Genomic DNA, 22,619 nt, shown 5'->3' on the forward strand with positions numbered 1-22,619 from the left:
AAAGTTATGATATTGTATTAGTTTAATAAGTTGCTATGATGTATTATTATTTATTTTATTCTTTGTAAATTTATATTTTGCATTGTGATGTAACAACAATATTATCTAGTTTGTATTTTTATTTATTTTTTTCTTTGATTAATTTTTTTAGAAAATTCTTTTAAAGTGTTTTGATTATTTTTAAAAAAAAAAATCTGGGCAATTTAAATATGAGATCAGATTTTTTTTTTTAAAGTGATATAATTTCTTTTTAAGTTATAAATATTTTTTTAGACTTTTTTTTTTCTTCTTCTTCCAAAACCCGGATTGAACCCGGGTATAACCCGGATATCCGAGATTAAAAGCCAAAAAAAAAAAAAAAATCCGGATATCCGGATTGAATCCGGTTATCCGCCCGGATTGAGTCCGGGTTCAATCCGGGCGGATAACTACTCGGATTTTGAAATCCGGATCCGGAAACCAGTTATGGCCGGATCTCCGGATTTGGATCCGGATGCACACCCCATTATTATTAATTATCATTTTTATTGACCTTAAGCATTTTTATTACCCGATACGAAATATTAAATTTTCCTTATAACTATAGTACGTCTAAACTCCGCCACCTGGTCTTCCTTTCATTTGAATTTTTTTTTTTCATTTGACTTGAATATAAGAATTAAGCACCTAATAATTATATATATAAAAGATTAATTTTTTTTTTTCTTATTAATCCAAGTGGTAATCTCATGCATCTAGGCACTTCGTTTTTGGTAGCCCAAAATCATCTTAATTAATTCAGTCATTATCACTCATGACTCGTTCAATTCTCTGAAAAACTACATACGAAATCGACGGATTAGCTCCAGTTGGACTAATTGCTTGCATATATACATGGGTTAATTAATTAATTAGAACAAACTGCCTCTGCCTCTGCCTCTAATTGATTCGATCGAATAGCAAATAAAAGAAAATTGGGGAGACAAATACAAAACAATATTAAAATGCTATGGTCTTTGATCACCATTTGTCGCACGTACGTATATGCCTACATGTGGGAGCCTTCTGTCTCCTAATTAATATTAATATTTCCAATTGATCAGGCATTAATGTTGTAATAGAATTTCTAAAAAGAATATATCAAGTTAATCCTACGATATTTATTTATGCCAATTTAAATATTTCAAGTAGCATTAAATAAGTATTAAATAGTTTAGGGTCCACTTAATTTATCTCTCTCTCTCTCTCACACTTAAATCTTCAAATTTGAATAACGTACAACTTGTGAAGGATTTTGTCGACATGGTTTCAATTAAAGAAAAATAATAAGAACGCCACCAGATTCAACCGTCGTGTTCCTAGCCAGGAAATTGTGAAACACTAACGGCGTGATGGATGCGGGCTCGTAGCCCACAAGGAAAATATACGTTAGACGCCCAGAAAGCCACGGATCCAATGAACCAATCAACAAAAAGTCTACAGCCCAATCCTCCTGATAGATCAAGGTCCAAGATGCGAGGTTATCGGCCCACTGAGTTTGCTTTATCCACAGAGCCCAATCTTTGGCGCGGATGATCTCGAAACTAAGCATGCATCGGTTGAGAGTAAAATAATGTCGGTGCTGATCTGAGTGGATGAAGTACAACTTTCTTTTGGCAAACCGAACTAATAGTAAATTAATCTTATTGATACACGCGGTCCATTTCAGGCCATATACATTACTAATCAAAAAATAAAAAACCATATATATATATAAGTGATTTGTACAAATTCTAATAGACAAGTCTAGATTTTATTTATTATTTTTATATTATATATTTATTTTTATATTTATTTTATCTTTTTTCTTAATAAGTATATAATATAAGAATAGTGAGTAGAAGAACTCATTTGATAATAATATAAGTAAATAAATCCCTCTCAATTTATGCAATATAATAAATAGTTATATGGGGAGAGAGAGAGAGAGAGAGAGAGAGAGAGAGAGAGAGTTGTGAACCAATGTACATAGCCGTGTATATGGGTTTGTGAGTCCTAATTAAAACAAAGGAACTTGGAGGGACGAATCGACAAAAAAGTAAACATAAACATAAAGCAATTAAAGAAAGCGTTATTTAAAAAAAAAACAATAAAAATAATAAAGAAAGAGTGAAAGACAGTAAGGAAGAGCATCTCTTTATCTTCTTCCTTTGGGACGAAAACCTCGAATGTCGAGAAGCGGATGGATTTGAGGCCGCGTATGCAAGGAAGGAAATCACAGATCAGTACGCTTGGCATTCCATGATTGGTCATAAAAAGGAGAAGAAGTCAAGAAGAAACAAATGCATGGGCTCGTAGATCCCGAGAAAGTACAAGGTTGATTCTTTATGTCTTGGCATATATTAATGGAAAATGTTAAGAGATTTCCCCAATATTATGCTCATATTTTAATATTTTTATTTTTATTTAATAATCAAAAAAGTGATTATTAATAAAATATTATTTCTTTTTATTTATTTTTAATAATTAAATAAGTAACTTTTTTTAACAAAAAAAAAATCTTTATATGCATACTAATCCTAAAAAGTCGTACAAATTTAAATAATTTATCTGGAGATAATATAAAGAAAAGCGATCTTATCTGTCTGCCGCGTCTCTCTTTAGCCTTTACCTATTTGTTGTTATTCTTTTAAGGGATTGATTCTTATTTTCAAGATCATCAGATTCTCTATAGCGCTAGTACTGCTCCTAAACGCTTGAATGATATATAGATAGAGCATACATGATCTCATGATTGCATTCTGGTTTTTATTTTATTTTTTTTCTTCTCTTTTGTTGGGACATGAATATGTATGCAGTGGCTGTTCGTTCATATTAATGTAAGTAGTTCTTCGACCTCCGTTCTGATTTGTTCTATTTGATTTTGTAAGGCTCATGCATTAATAATATTACTTGATCACCATATAATAATTATATTATATGTTCACTACTGATGCAAAAACATCTCATATTTATTTCTTTTGATCTCAGATCGATCGAGGAGGGCCTTACGTCTTCATGCATGATTCTTCCAAAATGTCGAGATTAATAAACATTAATTAATTTATTCTTGCTTTTTATTTTTATGCGATTTAACTTGAAGTAGTACTACAAATCATCCTACGTGTAAATATACTATTGGTAATCGTGCTCCATCTGTCACAATAATTTCTGCCCTGATATCTCCTTAAGCTAGCTAGCATTAACTGTTGAAGGTCAGTATATTAATATATATAGGGTGGCACTACTACCAGAGCTGGTAGCTGCTGCACTAGTTATTTTGATGTGTGTTTTTTTTTTTATATGTATTTTTTAAAATATTTTTAAAAAATCATAAAATCATTAATATTTACTTAATCACAAAAAATAAAAATAAAATTCATCGGTGTCTCCCAACTGTGGGACTAGCATTATTCATATATATATTTCTATTCTATTATATAAGTGGCTATCTAATTGTACATTATTATTATTATTATTATTATTATTGGTTTTTACATTATTTTCTTTGTTTTTTTCGTTAACTTTTATTTTTTCATTAAGAGACATGGCTTCGCACCAAGCAACCCACGTTTTTCCCATAGCAACGATGAACCATCACATCTGCAAGCTCAACTACCTCATTTGCGTCCATGCTCGTCCACATTCAACAACTGAGAACCATCAAGACATTCACATCAGCCTTGGCATCATCCACACCAACAGCCCACTGTTCAAAATACCATCATGTCCTCTGTTTTAAGAAGTGAAAACATAACAAGGAGGTGCAGTGCAAGCTCACCCTGAGCCCTTTCACAATGTTACCACCAAAGCCACTTTTCAGCTCCACACATGGCAACCATTAGCTTAGTCACACAGTTGTGCCCTTAGGCCAAAATTAGGACGGAATCGCTTTGAGCCACCATAGTCCCAAAGCCATCACGAGAAGCACCACGGATTTACACTGGCAGCCTAGAGATGTCGACTGTTTCATGACATCATCACCATCACCCCAGCCTAGAACCACCATCCACGGAAAGACCACCTGCAAGAAGAGGAAAAACTCTATTTTGTCACTCAAAAAACATACTAGCAAGACTCTCACTGACCAACAACTCAGTCGTAACACCTTGCCTCTGTTCACGTCTCACCAACAACCGTCACTCATCTTTCTCCACCGCATGATGCTCTTCCATCCATCATGCTGAATGACCACCAAATGAGAACCCACCTGCTCGAATGCAAGACAACCATAAACTTCCTTGTTTGAGACCTCTAGACAACATAGAAGGTATCGTGGGACGCTTCACGTCAGTCTCACACCACCCGTGTTTCATCGTCAAATGTTCTCTCCTCCTTGAGTAAACTCGTCAGCTCTTCCTTTCTTGGACAACTCCCTCTCTGTTCTCTCTCTCTCTCTCTCTCTCTCTCTCTCTCTCTCTCTCTCTCTCTCTCTCTCTCTCTCTCTCTCTCTCTCTTAATGGCACAATTTCTCTCTCACTCTTATCTATCTCAGCTTCATCACCACTCACGGAGGTTGCAGTCGTTGGCTTTGTTTTGAACAACTGGAATGGCAATCGCGTCTCATCTTCTTCTTGAGACCTCTGCGTGGTTTTGCTTTGGGTATGGCTGTTACCGTTCAAACATTCTGTAGACAATTTTGCATTTTGAGTTGCTTAGGTTTGCTTTTAGGTTTACATTTTAGTTGTATTAAATTACAATTATACCCTTTTATTTAAAAGTGTTAGTAGAAGGTGTTTTGGATGATAAGTTTCACACGGTGGATTGCAAATTCTTCAATGTTTACAAAATAGTTTCAGATGGGCTTAATATATTTATTGGTTGAGTTATCTTTTTATTTGATTTTGATCTGTGAGTCATTTTTGGTTCCATGAATCAACTAACTAGACAAATGTGCTTTATTTCAGTTTCATCATTTTTGGTTGGAGATCTCATGGATGCAAGCCCATTTGAATCAATTGAAATAACTGGAGTATGAGTCAAGAGAAGAGCAATGAGTCGGAAGAATTTCCAGGAATTGCCTGTGTTTAGTACGCACTCATGTTATATTCTTGGCTATACACCAATGTGTATCGATTCTCAATGCCCATTAAAGTTCTTAGTTATGAATGTGGCTTAGTTCGGTTAAGTTTAGTTAATTAAAATTAGGTGATATTCATTTTGAGGAGTTATAGTCTGAACTTTATTGAATGAAGGTTGGAAAGACTGTACTTCCATTTCACACACTTCAATATTTCTCATTGAAATGCCTATTTAGATACTTACCCAAAAAATGGCACTGAAATTTGAACTATTTTTCATTCTGGTGTGCATTTGAGTAGGTTTTAACCTAGGTTGTATATACGTTAGATAGTTTTGTGCGTTTCATCTAGTGAAAAGTAGATATTAGAATTTTTGAAGTAGAAATTAACTATCATGTTTCCTTCTTTCCTTTTATTTGTCTAATTTTTAATTGCACTCGTATCAAATATTGTTTGCCTCATATGTGTTGGGTTATTTTAGTGTTGGTAAAAGTGCAAAACCCCAAGGACAAAGCAAAGCGAATTTACAAATATTTACTTAAAACACAATTTTGAGTGATCTTAAAGTGCAGAAAAGCATAATTTTGTAATTTTTTTAATGAAGAAAATAGAAACTACCTATTCAAGACCTAGAAAATAAATATTCTAGACTTTTGATATTAAAAATCATTTATCGTATAGTGCCACATGTTTTCATGTGTAATGCTTTGACCCTACTTCAACACAAAAATATGTGTTATGCTTTGAATTCGATATAATGTTGGCATAGATGGATTGCTTTTGTCAAAAATCATATTTTTTTTTATTAAAAACTTAGTCACCTAATTAGGCAAACATGCTTTGCACGTTGTTTCAACCTAGTATATATATATTCACATTTATATAGAGCCATAAATATTGGAGACTAATTCATCAAATCACTAACTTCTTGGCCGGGTGGCTCCCTATTTGAAGCAATAATAACGTCTAGTCGACGCTGTTTCCAATCATTATACTTGAATAACATCATTTTCAACATGAATGAATATATTTGAGGTCCATTTGGCACATTTATCGCTATTTAATGATAAAAAAACATGTAATAAATGGTTACTTGGTGATAAATGTGTCACATCTTATTTAGTGGGATGCAAATAGGATGATAGTATGGTGTATAAAATTTTCCTTATATATATTATATTTCCTATCCAAGCATGCAAAGACGTTTTGTGGTGGCTGTAGATATCATCACGATGTGTGTGCCATCAGCTATATATGCAACTGAAAATATATAGAAATGCGCATTGCGGTGTACCACTCATCCCATCCCAAAACAGATAGAAGAAGCATTTACTTTCTATTTAAAAAAAAAAAAAACCAAAGAGAGAGAAAGTTGAAGTATATGGCTCATACACTGAAAGTAGGCAGATTATATATAAATACGTCCGTATGTCTAGAGTTAGTATAAATACACATTATGTAACCCTAATTAACTAAAAGTAAATTTCATGCCACTCACTTTTTGTGAATGTAAGCACATCGTCAAATTACATTAAATTTCTGTGTCGATTTTTATTATTCTCTTTTTGATTATTCTGTATAATTCATTAACAATTACCACACGTTTTACAAAAGATGTGGCAACAAAAATAGGCAAAAACCAAAGTGAATGATTCCTTTGACATGGCAACAAACTAGCTAGGAGAAACAAAGCAAACAGTCATGACGTTGTAATTTGATTATTCTTCTACACAAAGCCACAAATACTACTGTAGAAACAGAGAATGGCATTAACTCACAATAGTCGCGACAGAACAATCCGAAACATTAATTAAATGAATAGGTAGTCACCGATAACATGAAAACTTTATCAGCAAATTATTAAGGGTTTTGCTAAGTACGATCATTAGATACAGTCGATGTGTAGTCGGCTGTACAGAATGAATAAAAAAAATTATAAAAAATTTTTTTTATATTAAGGGGACTACATGAATTATAAAAAGTTATAAAAATAATTTTTTTTTTATGTAGGTCCCATATTAATTTTTTTTTTTACAGCCGACTACACGCCAACTTTATCGACTGCAAAAAGTATTTCTATTCAAGGACTTGTCGCTTCGCCTCGCCGCATCAGGCTCAGCTACACTGTCTTTGCTGCACCGTTACACAAGTGCTTCTCCCTTCTTCGATACACAATCCCATCCCCCCACGTGCCTTAGTTGTTCCTTCTGAGCTTTCCCGGCCACCAGACTCCGGTTAGGGTCAAATTTCAGTCACCTTGATGATTTCTTTATGGCCTGTTTTCTAGGTTTTTCTCAAAACCAGCTTCAGAGGAATAAAACCCTCAACTACAAAATTCAGAGCAGAAACTACTGATATTAAATTTGTGAAGAAGAGGTGCTGCTTCCATTCTATCTCAAATAAATTTACATTTCCCGAAGAGAAAAGAAGGGGTAGAAAAAGGAAGTACATGTCCAAGAATAACCCACACCGATCTAACGTGCAAGCTCTTACACAGACATTACTCCGACAATGAGCCCGAACAAAAACTTGCAACATCGATCATGAGCTCCCACAAGGACTAAACCCATCTATTATCCAAACCCAGTACAGGATGCAAAAAGAAAGAAATCAATGGGTCTGGACAGCTGAAGTCTCATGATGGACCTCGCTGTTCTCACTCTGTGGTTCTTGAACATCCTGACCGCCACCATCTAGCTGTTTCGCCTTCTCGGACATTTCCACCGCCTTCTCGCTCTTTTCGCTACCACAACTGCTGCAACTACTATCCCCGAAAGAAGACGACCGACTGGACATGGGCGTAGCCAAGAACGTTGGCTTCACTTCACCCGCCATAATCACCAATATTTTCTCTTCAAACACAGGTGGGGGCTTCTGGGTGTCATCACTCTTCCCCTCGCCCGCCTCGAGGTCTCTCTCCGCGGCGGCGTCTCCCTCGAGGTACCCGGAAAGTCTCCAATAAGAGCATGCAAGGATTAGTAGAGCAAAAGCAATGAGACCCAACATGGCTGCCAACCCACCAAACAAGTAGGGAACCGGGGAATGCCACGGCGAGTGCGGCTGCGCAGCGGAGGGAGACTTGGCGGTTATGTTAAAAATCTGGTTGGATGCCATTGAAGATTGACGGATGAGTGGGTTGGCAAATGCGCGGTGGAGGGGAGGAGGAGGAGGAAACGGTGATGGGGTAAGAACTGGGAGATCGGGGGGAAAGGTATTTATAGAGATGAAGAAGGGAAAGGAAAGAGATGGAATAGAATGGTTTTTGTTTCGTTTGAGGGGTGGATTTGTTTTTGGTGATTAATGTCGTCATTTTGCATGAAGTGGCCGGGCCGGATTGGGGACCCGCTAGCTAAATGGGACATCTAAATGAACAGCAAAAGGCACTCAGGAGCAGGTTAGTAATGGCATATAGAAAAAGAATAGGAGAAAAAAAGATTAAAAAGAAGAAAAAGAACTACGTTTTAGGAACATCTGATTGCCAGTGCTAGGACATCTGACATTTTCCTACCATACAAATAGAAATGTGATAGAAATCATCACTCCTTCAAACCTGGGGTCCGACTCCTACAGGAAGTCGGTCATTTAGGTTTCTGTAATTTTAGATTTTAGTCTTAAACGAAGCCTAATTAAGGAGATCATAAGAATGTGTGTGTTTGGGTCGTTGTGGGGTACGTAGCATGGTTAATGGAATATGTTTTGACTTCAAGTTATATGTACCTACAAGACTCAACTTAGATCGATAAAGTATGATAGAGCTGTTGAGAGTAGAATAAAAGAAATCTCAGCCACAAGGTTACTATAATGCATGCTTTCTCTCATTCCATCATTACTTCGTGATATGATCTAAATTAATTGGGCTATGCTATATGACGACTATATGTGTAATTATGAATGTTCCATCAACATGATTTCATCAATAATAATGATAAGGAAGGTAGTTCCCTATAAATTTTTGTGTTTGGATAAACCAACTAGCTCCAATATTGCATTCAAACACCAGCAATTTGCATTGTTTGGTTACACTGTTTAGATGAAATGAGATGAGATGTTTTGTTAAAAATTAAATAAATATTATTATAATATAATTTTTTTAATATGATTTTTATTTTAGAATTTAAAAATTTTGAATTGTTTATTATATTTTATGGAATAATTTAAAAAAAATTATAATGATTGTATAAGATGAGATAGTTTGATTTTGTGTAACCAAATCAAAATTGTGTTTATAATGTCTCATATGGTAACATTAAATATAATCTTAGAGTGTGTAATCTTTATGTACTTTTTTTTATTAAAATAAAAACTAGGGTTTATCATTTATTTATTTTATGTGTGTTTTAAATTTATTCAATTTTTTAAAAAGAATGTGTAGAGCTTGCACACCTTATTAGGACCGTAAATATTATCTATAATTTTTGTTTAAATTTTAATATTTAGAACAAGAGACATGTAAGTTAATTGGATAAAAAATATTAATTTTAGATAGATATATATATATATATATATATATATATAACAACCTATATATATATACTGGTAGTCTGCTCTTTTTTCTTGGGCAAGATGGTGGGGGCACGTCAGGACTCACAACATGCACTGGGACGTTTTTTTTTTTTTTTTAAAGGGACTGGGACGTTACTCATGGGATCATGTCTTAATTTATAACTAATCAATATTACAATATTTAGAGACCAATAGAAAAAACATAAATCACTAAATTACCGATCGAGACTAATTTCTATAAATTACCCTAGCTAGCTAGCTAGGAATTAGATCATGATGGTGTTCAAACATGAAAGAGTAAGATTAATTGGAATTAAAAGTACTGTAAGTCACTTGTAAACAAAAAATGGTGGACTGTGGGACCCAGTACTGTATTAGCAGGACATATTATAAAAATGGACCCACCACTTGTGTATAATATGCTTTAATTTGCCTGCCACCCTTTACATGCTGCATCCAAGTAGTACTTCACTTCATGTGTGCATTGGCAACTGGGGCATGCAAATTGATCCCCGGCCCACAATATTAATGTTGCAAAGGTGACGAGGAAATCAGGGCTTTGCTACACGCAGTCGGGAAACGCAGTCGGCGTGCAGTCGGCTGTACGGAATGAATAAAAAAAAATTATAAAAAAATTATTTTATATTCAGGGGGACCTGCATGAATTATAAAAAGCTATAAAAATAATTTTTTTTTTTCACGTAGGTCCTGTATTAATTTTTTTTTTACAGCCGACTGCACGCCGATTGCATTTCCCGACTGCACAAATCATTTCTCTCGTGCAAATTCCTTGTGAAGTATTAACGTCCAGTCCAGGCAATGGAGCCTGGAGGTGGGGAGAGGGTCCCATGCAAAAAAGCTAGCTAGCTTCATCATTCTCAACCCCTCTCTGCTTCGTCCCAAATTGAGTAGTAGTGCTGAAGGGGTCCCATTCAACTAGGAAGGCGCATTCCTCGTCAGTTTCCACCAGTGTACCCGGCCCCAGTACGTACACGTCAAGCTGGCCCGACGTACATTTTGGAGATCCCTTCCCATACGACACTTCCAAACCTCCACCCACTCTATCTAGCTCAAGTACTACACCAACAGTAGTAGCAGAGGGGGAAGATGCAGTACTAGTGTGTTTAGTTTTATCCAATTAGTTAGTTAAACGTATCTACCTTCCTCTTCATAGGTTACAACTTCTTTTACTTTGCCCAATTATTGTAATTCTGTGTTACTTTTATGGCACATTTGGCATGATTGATGATGTTGGTCTCTGTAAGTAATCATAATATGTGAAGTATTAGTCTTCATGAGTGGCCTATAGAAACCAAAAACTACGCCACTAATTTCCTCTTATCTTATGATCTTTCTTTAGGCTTTTGGTGACAAGGTGATCATAGATCCAACGAACGAACCCATCAAGCTTCGGGTCTGTATATACGATATATATATAATACGTACAATTTCTTTCATTTCATAGATCATCGCGATCTAGAACATGCATGATGCTTAATTAAGTAAATATAGAAAATTAGGCCTTGATCATGGATCAGTTGCGAATTAAGATGCAACACGTACGTACGAGAGGCTAAACCCAACATGTATGTTAGTTTATACCGGCAACCCTGACATGATCATGGCCATATGTATATGCTTGCAACTTGAGGATCAAAAGTTGAAAGAATGTGCAATTTGCAGGCGAAATGACTAGGCAACCAAATGATATATATAATATATATATATATATAAATAATATATAGCAACGTCGTCTTATCCCCAATATCCCGTAATTTGCCAGGCTAGCTAGCTGGTATTGATAAGATAATTAATGCATGCACCGGGAATTAATCCCATTTGGAAGGTGTCCAAACAATGTTAAAAAAATATTGCCAGAAGAATAATTATCTAAGAAAGTAAGCAGAAAAATTCAAACTATGTATCGATATATGGATGGAAGCTGCTAGATGCAGTATGCATGATGATAATTAATATATTTATTACTTTATTGAAGTGGGATTGCCACCACCCTTAACATTTTATTTTATTTTTTTTCTCAGGCTTTGTTTTTTGTTTGATTTAGGATCTATCATTCAGTAATATTTAGAAGTGGGGTTACCACCACTACCACCGCGAATGCTTTTTGACTGCTCTTATAATTTGCCAATCACTTCTTCGATCTCTTTAATTTGCTATTGATCATAATCACAGACGACGTTGAATGTTTTCAAAGACTAAAAAAATTAATTAATTAATCTGACGATCATGATAGTCTAAATAGAACAGCTAGTACTGATCATGATCTAATAAATCAAAAAAGTTTGACATAATATATATACTAGCCAGAAGATAAGTAAATGAGGTACGTACTTGAGTAATGTTTATGAATTTAACCCATTTTTTCGCTGTAATTAATTACTCAAAGGCTATATATAGTACTAGACAAACCAACCAAAAAAGTCAATATTAATTGGAACTGCTTAAGATCATGTGAAGAAACTGAGATTGACGTATATATGCTGATACTGAATGGAAAGCATGAAAACATTATACATACATTATATATACCTTGTTCTAATCTTTAAATTCATAATGAGTTCATTGAATTCGTGACAATGAGTTAAAGTTTGACATATCGTAAAGATAGGAGATTTTTGTACGAGAAGTACTACATTTAAAAAAAAAAAAAAAAAAAAGAGGACAGTAACTCATTTTTTGTTTTGTGAAAAGCTCTCTCTCTCTTTTACTGATCATGTGCTTGTCTGCTTGATCTCAAGCTGGAACCAAAGTTGAATAAATTAATAAGACCAATTAATCATGAAAGAGATCGAGGACTTATATATACGATTTCACCTCTCAATCCTCATCTGATCCCCAAATTGCATGGTAAGGTGAAATTGTGATGTGGTCCAAATTAATGATCACAAATTTCATGTGCTTTGCCCTGAAAAGAAGCAACAACCTAAAAGGCATTTCGGCTTAAAAATGCGCACACGAATAAAACTGACTGAACCAATAATAAGTAGGAAGGGTCCAGCCTATCCAGGATGTATACGATAAGGTTGCCAAACCAGTTTTTGTGTATGCACGTAAGCCCTGATCTTCTATGTTATTCCCAATCTTTTAACCTAGCTTGTGAGTACTTATAAACAGCTCGTCGACAGTTAATTAGCACCTAGGCGGTGAGCTAGTTGGTATTCGTCACGATTCCATGTTTAGACGTCATGATCTATGACACATTATCGAAATATAAAGTTTTGAGTATAATATCGCAAGTGTATCTAAGTGTAGGGTCCCCGTGCAAATAATTGCAAGTTGTCTCTGTTCAAATATGAAATAGTGGCTTAAAACTGAATCCTATACAGGAATTCGGTAGTAAACTTCGATCGGCGAGCGTGACCAAGTAGATCGAATGGAGCGGAGCGGAAAAGGCACCAAGACAAGACACCACGTTCTTTTAAAAAACAAAAATAAAAACATAAAGCTTAAAACTGCTTGTCGGCGGGGGCAACCGGCCTACAAGGAAATGGCCCAAATGGGTGATGGGTTCTGCTAAAAATTTTGGATTTTCCAATTGCGAGTTCTTCACTTTATTGGAACACAGAATCTCGAACGACTCCTACAAGGATTCCACCGATTAGTATCTGTCTGTGTCCTTTTAGTATGTGTCTTTGATTACCGGATCTGTGTCCTTTTAGCATGTAAATCCCACTACATTAAAATTCTGTGACTTGTGAATATCGGTGCACCCAATTACTCATTCCACCAACCAAGTTTACCTCTCTCTCTCTCTCTCTCTCTCTCTCTCTCTCTCTCTCTCTCTCTCTCTCTCTCACACACACACACACACGACAATAGACAAGATGGTTCATTCCCCTCCAACCCAACAAAAGGAGAAAAAATAAAAAAGCGGTCAAAAGTTATGAAATAAGGCAAAAAGCACAAACAGATGGACAAAAAATACCAGCCTTGCTATGTTGTATTAAGTCTGGGTGATGGAACGCAGATATGATATGTGTGGAGGATGAGTCAGTAATCAGGAGTGTAGGGGGTAGTGACTGAAAAAGAGAACAAAAAGGAGTCAGAGCCCTTTGCTTCCCCATGAGCGGACAGGTGGTATACAAAAATCTTAGCATTGGACCAAGGGTGCTCCGCGCCGAGATTCTTGGCCCCGCCACCACTCCAATCCTCATCCGAACTGGGCCCTTACATTTCTCCCACCAGTCTTCCTACACCCTGGCCATCAGACTAGTTTCAATCACCATAAAAAGCTATCCAACCATCTAGTCCCGCCCGTGTATCTGTCCTTTTCTACCGCCTTTTTTTCCCCTCTTTTAATCATTCACTCGGGGTTCTTCAAAATAAATGCGCAGGAGAATTTGAAACCCGTTTATCCGCTGTTTTGGTTCCCGTGATACACATTTAAATAGGATTCGTAGACAAAAAATAAAAACGGAAAATATATATATATATATATATATATATATATGAGACTTCTAAGCTTTCATGCTTGGGCATTCCACGGACCAGTCTCTCAAAATGCGAATACAAGCATAGTCGAGCAGGATAAACCATGTAAAAGAGCAACAAATAGTTTCATGAGTCTAGCATAAGGATCTCGAGAATCATTAATAAGTGGATTGATCATACATGATCTCCGACGGAAAAGTTCATTAGTAAGCTGATTAATCATAATCATACATGATCATCAACCGGGATCTAAAATAGCAGTAAACTGAAAGCAGCTAACCTTCCATGTAATTGAAAAGGATGCTGGAATCATCATTTTCCCCTGTATTTTGAAAAAGAAAAGGCGCAAGATTAATAAAGCAGATAGAGAGAGAACCAAGAGGCAGAGTCTGTTTCAGCCTAACTTACGTGTTCATCATCAGAGTTATGTTGTCTCCCTTAAGAAGAATGCGCCCTGAACAAAAGGTATATATGAACTGCTTTGGAAAATGCACATTTAGGTGATGAAAGATCAATTAAAAAAAAAAGGTGAGAAAGAGAACTTGCCTAGAGATTTTCTACTCTTCTTCTTGACATTGACTTCCTCAGCATCATCCAGAACCAAATTCATGTACTCATCAAAACCCTGTGAAAAACAGAAATTAACACCCGAACAAGGTGATAGAAACGCTTGCTATGTTACATATGACATATACCATCCCTAGATGGCAAGGAAAGTGCAATCATCACCTCACATGAATAGCATATTAACAGAATGGGATTTATCAAACACAAAAAAGATGATATCATTCATAGGATGCTATTGCATTCTTCCATGTTCCACGGGTTGCCAAGGTGCACATTTTACACTAGCAGCATCAAGCATGTAACTTGAGGGGCAGTTTGCTAGGATAAAAATATATATATATTATCTCACAATCTCTTCAATGGAAGGGCTTAGAACATCTGGTACAGAAAGGTCTTTCGATAAGGAAAAATTGACAGACAAGTGAATAAGGAAGCAAGATCCCTGATACACAGAGAGAAGTTTCATACAAAATATCAAACTAATGGAACTTGATAGACCAAGGAGAACATAATTTTAGATTAAGTGCATGTTTGGGTTGCGGTGGGAAATATAGTTTATAGCTTTAGAGCTTATAGCTTATAACTTAAATAATAAGCTCTATACTTCAAAAGCTGTTTATTGTTTGATAAACATGTATCTAAAGCACTTTTAAAATTAGTTACATTAATTTTTTTAAAAATATCTAGTTATCTGTAGGGGCTTTTCGATAAGAGCTTCAATTTGGTGTTTTTTAAAAAAGTAGACTTTCAGCTGTTTTAGGTGAATAAAGTACTTTTGAATGAAATTGTGATGGTGGGCTGATTGTGTTGTATAGGTTGGGAGTTGTGGGACTGTTTGGGTGTTTGATATTGTGAAGATTATGAACACATAGTGGGTTAGTGTGTGGAGGTCCTTTTGAATGAAATGTTGGAAACTGAAGGTTTTACTATCTCTGTTGGTGTGTTTGAAATTGTGGAAATTGAGAATATATAGTGGGTTGATGTGCGTGGTTGTATATCTGCTTGTCGTGGCGGGAGTAAGTGTAGGCTCTTTTGTTGACATATGTTAGTGTTTGGTAAAGTGGAATTTCAGAATTTGGGTTAAAGTATTGGTGTGCTGAAAATTGGAAAGGTTGAGTTTATGCCATGGTCAGTAACAAAGGCATGAATTATAGATTGAGTATGTTGATTTATAGTTAAGAGATCAAGAAACATGAGGTTGTGGTCATGGAGTCATTTAAATGTGTCATTTATTTTATAGCTCAATTGGTCAAGCCTTGGGTTTGCTCCCCAATGGTCACTAGTTCGAGTCCTCTCAGCGCCACTGGAGGTTTACCTGGTCGTTAACTTCAGGGCCCCGTGGGATTAGTCGAGGTGCGCGTAAGCTGGCCCGGACACCCAAGGATATCAAAAAAAAATTTATTTTATAGGTCTCAGTTTATTTGGGTTAATAGTTTGTATTAATTATGTTTAGGTGATGATCAATTTCGCCTATCACAATTGTGAGAATTTTCAAAAAAGTCCAAGAGTCAGGTAGGCAAGATTCCTATGCTAGACTTTGCATAAAAGAAATAATTGAGGTTGATTTTTTGAATAATGTGCATTATATGTTTTGAAAAGAGATGTGAAAACAATCTCAATCATGTGTTCTGCATTACTCATGAAACTTTGTATAAGAAAAAAGTATTTTCTATCATGACTTGTGTAAACATGAGCTTATTATAGCATTCTATTTCCAAACTATGCAAAAAGAGCAAATATGAGATCTCAAAAGTTTTTGCATTGGTTAAGGTTATGTTTGGGAAGTGAGGTGATCTCGGATATTCTGTAATTTGTAGTAAAAAATTAATGATAAAATATTGAATAGTAGTGAATAGTAATAAAAAGTAATGAAAAGTAGGTGAAAAATAATGATAAAATAATGACTTGTAGTAGATTGTTCTGAACTACCCAAATGGAGCCCAAGTGAAAATGATTTGAATATGGGAAATAATCTGAATCTATTCAACACTCTGTTTTGATATGATGTAACATCTAGAAACCTTTGGCATGACTTTCTGATTCTGTTCTGGTTTTTATTCTGTTTCTGATTTGTTCTGTTAAGGCCATGCTATGGGTATAATGGTATATGGCCTTGCCACGGGTATAATGGTGGTATACAACCCTACCACGGGGGTTAAACATAGCCATTGTTCTGATGTGATGCTCTGATATGATATGAAGATGATGTCTCATATTATAATATGCCAAAGGACTTTTTAAACAAAGATATCTCTGAAAGTTTCGCTCTGATATTTCGATCACATGTTTTGATCAGCATTCTGAAAGTAAATGTTTTGCTTTGTATTATAAACTCTGTAAATGCTCATATTTACATGCTAGTATATGTTCTCTGCTTACTGATTTGTTGATAACTCACCCCTTTATATTCACAATATTTCAGATGCCTTTGATGGTTTAGTCGAGAATCAATAATTAGAGTGCATGGGAAAGATTAGCTAAGGATATGAGTTGAGTACCTCAAGGTACTATTGATACTGGGGGATTGATTTTATTCAGTAATTGTATTTCAATAGGTTTTGATGCTTTATGGAGAGTTATGTAAACTCTTATTCATTTTATTATGTTACTTGAGATATGTGGAATAGTTGATCTATTTTATTTGGTTTATTGTATTGAGGATCTTATAGATTAGTATGTGAGTTAATCAAATTAGAGGGATTTTATGTTTGAATTGGAGCCTTCGGAAATATTTGTTTTTATTTGGAGAATATATTAGCATTGTTAAAGTTGATTATTAGGTAACAGGAACCAACTCTTCGGACCTCCAGGAATGAGGCGTTACAATTAGCCCAATGGCACAAGGAAATTGGTGGAGGTTACCAGATCTTCTACCAAATCCAAATTTCTTAATTGCATTAGCAAGCAGCATTTAAAGGTGGATTGCACGACATCACGTGAGTTACCCTATACGAGACTGTCATGGCAATAACTAAAGGCAGCTACTTGACTAAGATGTCAACAATTCAACATAAAGAAGAAAAATGGTGGCAAAAGTGAAAATACTTAGGTCTTGTAGCCATTTCAATAGTTGTAAACAGATGGCTGCATGCATATCTAACCATATGCACTGATTAGTAATCAGGTAGATGATGTTATATAGTCTATATCAGACATTCTGTATATGATAATGGCCAACAGGTGAGTTTAGAAAGGTTACAAAGGGATCAAGATTCCTGTATAAATAAGGTCCTTTGCATAACAAACTTAAGCTCCTTGAAATAAAAATAAATAAATAAATAAAGCTTTTCTACTCTAAAGGGCATGACTCAGCAAAGGCCCTATCCCAATTATTTAAGATGAGAGCAGGGTGGGAGGGGAGGTTGGCGTGGGTGTGGGTGGGAAGTTGTAGGAAATTTCCAAATCCACCAGGCTATATGAAATAAAGCCACAGGCAAATAGCTCTAGCACATATCCAATTGTGTGCCAAAACAAATATATCTCAACAGAAAGCAGAAATGTAATATCAGTTACATCTTTAAGATCATACTCGCTCAACAAACTTTAGTTGGGGAAAACATATATTATTAGAACATATAGACAACAATATTTCTATGATTAAAATAGTAATCCTTTACACAGACACAAAGCCAATTCAAGGCATTGGCTTTAAAGCATATCTTTTTTTCTGTCATGATGCAGAACCTCTTTAAACCTACCCCTGGAAGTGAACCCCATAATTGAACCAGGGATGTTTGATTCTACCGCTCATCCCAAGCCTGCTGACCACTAGCTGCACCCTAATGGTGACTGTATAGCATATCTATACCTCAGTTTTCAATGAAAACCTTTTAGTTTTCTCAACATTCATTTGCAAGCCTCTTGTCAAGGCAAACCACAAAGTGTACACCTGACAAGTAGGGCCACCACACAATGGTGTTCCTAGTAGAACCCCCAACAACCTAGGTTGATCTCAGCATTTGAACCAAATTTCAAAAGTCAATGCGTCCCTTTCCATTTCCATTCAAGAGTTTCATACGTTTCCATGCCCCTTTGTTGCACCACATCAGTCATATATCTCTCCATTCTTTAAAACTTGAAATGCACAACTCTTTACGCATGGCCAATATCGCACAATCCCAACCATAAACTTGGTTCAACCACCAAGATTGGTCTCAAATGAGAACTAAGGGTCTCGATAAACAATACATAATAGATAATATTTGAAGAAATGCGATGATCTTTTTTTTTATTGGCACCGGGTGTCTGAGAACAAAGTCTCAACTAATACTAGGGGTGTTGTAACACACGCTCCCTTACCTAGGGCTAAGGGTGTCACATGCTTACCAAAAAATATATGACTATTTTCCAACACACAAGATGTATCATCAATCTTAACAGTATAAGCTTCCTAACCATTAACATCAATAGCACTAACCAATAAGAGCTATAAAATCCTATCATAAACAGAAACGTCTTAGTAACTCTCAAGCAGGCTAGGAGCATCCTAGGTGACCTTATCCTATAAATATTTCTAAACTATATTTTTTTTGAAGTCTGCAGAATCTCTCGACCTGGTTTTGATACCAAATTGTAACACCCCCTTCCCAAGGGTTAGGAGTGTCACGTAATTTTCATAAAATATAATGCGGCAAGAGATTTCATTATTTAATAAATCAACTAAATAAATTAATTAAGGCCTAGAAGTAAATCCAATTGCTCCATCTAAGCCTAGCCCGTTAGCTTGTACTAATCATCATTAAATACCTAGGTGGTTAAAAACATGAAATAAAACTAAAATGAGTTGAAGACTCAGTAAGAAACTCATAACAATGTAAACATAATCAACGTAAGAATTTTCCATAAAAATCTTCATGCTGAGAGCTTAAAATCATGCTTCATTATACTGATGTTTATGCTACGCATAACTGATTTATCTGAATTAACTGATTGATCTAATTAACTAATTGGCTGACACACTTAACCCAATATTGCGAGGTAAGTAATTTGATCACAAATTAAGAAATTGTTATTAGAGCTAGTTCTTTAATAGCCATTTTTTTATATACCGCTCATGTCATATGCAAGTATGTCACCCAGCACATCACACGATCATGTTCTTCCACATCATGTTCAGATTCAAAAATTTATAGTTATTTATATTAGTATGTATATTATGCATCTCACCTTGCATAAGACACATAAGCTATCTTAAGTTCAAGTGCAAGATAAGATCAGATCAATTATCAGTAAATCAAATGGCCATTCAAATGCATGGTACCAATGTAGTTTCAGGGTGGATGTGTAAGCCATGGACTCAAGCGTGGTCCACCATTGTATGCCAGAATACTATCAGCGGCTCCCCTTGCGGCCATAGGACGTGGGGCTAGTGCACAATCTTGCACACAGTGTTAAGTGTGTTGGCCAGTCAGATTAATCAGTTAATCAAATCAGTCAGTTAATTAAGATAAAGCAGTCATGCATAGCATAAGCATCAGTATGATCAAGCATAATTTTAAACTCTCAGCATGAAATGAAAATTTTTATGGAAAATTCCTACATTTATTATGTTTATATTGTGATAAGTTTCTTACTGGATCTTTCGACTCATTTTAGTTTTATTTCATATTTTTAACCACCCAAGTATTTAATGATGATCAATACGAGCTAACGGGCCAGGCTTAGATGGAGCAGTTCGATTTAATTTTAGGCCTTAATTATTTATTCAGTTGATTTATTAAATTATGAAATCTTTGGCCGAGTTATATTTTATGAAAATTAAGTGATACTCCTAACCCTTGGGAATGGAGAGTTACAGGTGCACAGGTTCTTGGCAATAAGTTTTCCCCCAGTGCACCTCAAGTAATTCAATGGAAAGTTCCTCAATCCGATGGCTTCTAGAAATTTTTTGCACCCAAGAGGACTCAAACTTCAGGTATATACCACCAAAACCAAGGCCTTTACCACTTGAGACAACCCCTAGGGGTTTCTAAGAAATGCGATCTTAGATGAGTGATGCTTGAAATTTTTAAAAAAACTCACACATGCATGAAAAGGAGATAGCGCGCACACACACACAGGTGCATACCACCGAGACCAAGGCCTTCATCACTTGAGGCAACCCAAAGGGGTTTCTAAGAAATGCCATCCTAGACAAGTGATGCTTGAAAATTTTAAAAAAACTTGCACATGCATAAAAAGGAGATAGTACACATATTATAGTGATTATAACTTAAGTGGGCATTAATGACAAATGAACAATCAATTAAATTTCCGTTAATCTGTTTTTCCTATCGTTAAAATTCAAGGTAAAAATTAAACTTCTGCTCATCTTCACTCGCAGTATCTTTCCACCAAAAGAAAAGGGTACAAAATCTAATCGAAGAAAAATACAAAAACAACGTAATACCCAGCACTAAGCTTTCAAGACAAACATATGAGCTTATATATAACACTTACAATAATTCTGCCCTCAATCCTCAGGTCCCGCTGCTCAAAAAGCCATATTTGAATACGAGCTTTCTGTACAAATTCCAACCCAGAGAGGGAGGGAAAAAAAAAAAAAAAAAATCAGCCAAAATTCGAAATGCCATCAAGAAAAAAAAAAAAAAAAAACGCAGAAGACAAAATCGTTCGAAAAATGAACACAAATTTTTTTTTTTTTGGATAAGTAATAAAAGAGAAATGAACACAAATTAGGGCTTACACTCTGAAGAAACCTGAAAATCAGGTTCTGAAGCAGCACGAATCGCCGGAAACCAGCCAAGAATTAGTTAAAACGAAGAAGAAGAAGAGTCTGAGAACATATGAAGTGTAAGCAACCCTATAAACATGTTAAGAAGAGAATATGAGCGAAAGAATGTACAATGGGTTGGGTCATGATCCTCTGAACTTTGGTGCTTGCCATGGCTGCTGAATTTGATGGTTGCTCGGGTCACAGAGAAATGGAGTCGAAGACGTGCAAAACCCTAAGCAGAGAGCTTTTTTTCCCCTTCCCTCTACCCTGGCTCCTGAGTGTCTCTCTAATTGAACAATTCTGCTACGGACAGTCGGCATATGTAGTCGCGGCGCAATCCGCATGCCACGTTAGCCGATTTCTTTATTTTTTTAAACAGATATTGAAAGGAGAAAATACGGAAAGATAAAAACAATACAGACAACTTCTCTTCGTCTTCGCAGAGCTCCTCTTCATGCATAACGGAGCTTCTCTTCGTGCCGAGCTTCTCTTTGTGTGAAACCAAGCTTCTCTTCCTGCGAAACCGAGCTTCTCTTCATGGGTTCGCAAAAATCGATCTATTTACCGTGGGTTCTTCTACAGATCGACGAAAAGTTCTTGCATCTGAGTTCACAACCTTCACTTTCAATCCTCCCCCTTCATTTTTGTCCCCCCCCCCCCCCCCCCCCCCCCTCTGTTTGGGTTCATAACTCATGGCATGGTACTTGTTAACCTATTTATTCGAAACAATAAACGCCGATTGAATTTTCGCCCTCAAAAGCTTTCATGCTTCCTGACCATATGTGACCTTACTTTGTCTGTAATTGGCTAGGGGTTACGGCGGCTACCTTCTGATCTCAATTTGTGATTTTTTCTGAATCTTAAAATTTCGTATTCTTTCTCTCGGTTATATTTCAAGAGAATTATTTCTTCTTTTCTAAAAACCCAGCTGAATCAACAAACTATTTCTCAAAATACTTTCTTTAAGTCCAAGAACAAAGACTCGCATGTCCCGATTATGCAAAAACAAGAATTTCAAAGAAGCCATTGACATTCTCTGCGAATAAAAGCGCTTAAGGGAAGCAGTGCAGTTGCTTGACCAGATTGATCGGCCCCCTATTTCGGTATACTCAAACCTTATTCAGCTTTGTCTCCAGCACCGTGCTCTTGAAGAGGGCAAGAAGGTCCATGCTCATTCCAAAGCCTCCGGGTTGGTGCCTGCGGTCTTTATTTGTAATTGTTTTTAGATATGTAGTGAAATTTGGGAATATGGAAACACGAAGGGGCACAATCGGGAGTGAGACGAAGAAGATTCGAAAAAGAAAAAAAAATGAAGGGAAGAAGAGGATTCAGAGAAGGAGAAAACGAAGGGAAGGATGGAGAAG

General features: G+C 35.9%; 2 protein-coding genes across 3 annotated transcripts; both read right to left on the bottom strand.

Annotated features, from left to right (window-relative positions):
• Nucleotides 1-7,380: 7,380 nt before the first annotated feature.
• Nucleotides 7,381-8,242, bottom strand: LOC122318043 (protein GLUTAMINE DUMPER 3-like). The gene has a single exon (XM_043135171.1). The coding sequence runs from the start codon at nt 8,130-8,132 to the stop codon at nt 7,629-7,631; it is 504 nt and encodes a 167-aa protein (XP_042991105.1). The 5' UTR covers nt 8,133-8,242; the 3' UTR covers nt 7,381-7,628.
• Nucleotides 8,243-14,070: 5,828 nt separating this feature from the next.
• LOC122318820 (small nuclear ribonucleoprotein E-like) lies at nt 14,071-21,901 on the bottom strand. Of its 2 annotated transcripts, XM_043136465.1 has the most exons (7): nt 21,678-21,901; nt 21,385-21,555; nt 21,226-21,252; nt 20,979-21,041; nt 14,520-14,598; nt 14,382-14,427; nt 14,071-14,295 (listed from the first exon to the last, which is right to left on the bottom strand). In XM_043136465.1, the coding sequence occupies exons 2-7, from the start codon at nt 21,424-21,426 to the stop codon at nt 14,286-14,288; spliced, it is 267 nt and encodes an 88-aa protein (XP_042992399.1). In that variant the 5' UTR covers nt 21,427-21,555; nt 21,678-21,901; the 3' UTR covers nt 14,071-14,285. The 2 variants fall into 2 exon arrangements, with proteins under 2 accessions (XP_042992399.1, XP_042992398.1); XM_043136464.1 differs by having other exon boundaries at nt 21,385-21,901.
• Nucleotides 21,902-22,619: the final 718 nt, after the last annotated feature.

This window comes from Carya illinoinensis, chromosome 8 (assembly GCF_018687715.1).
Source record: "Carya illinoinensis cultivar Pawnee chromosome 8, C.illinoinensisPawnee_v1, whole genome shotgun sequence".
NCBI lineage: Eukaryota > Viridiplantae > Streptophyta > Magnoliopsida > Fagales > Juglandaceae > Carya > Carya illinoinensis.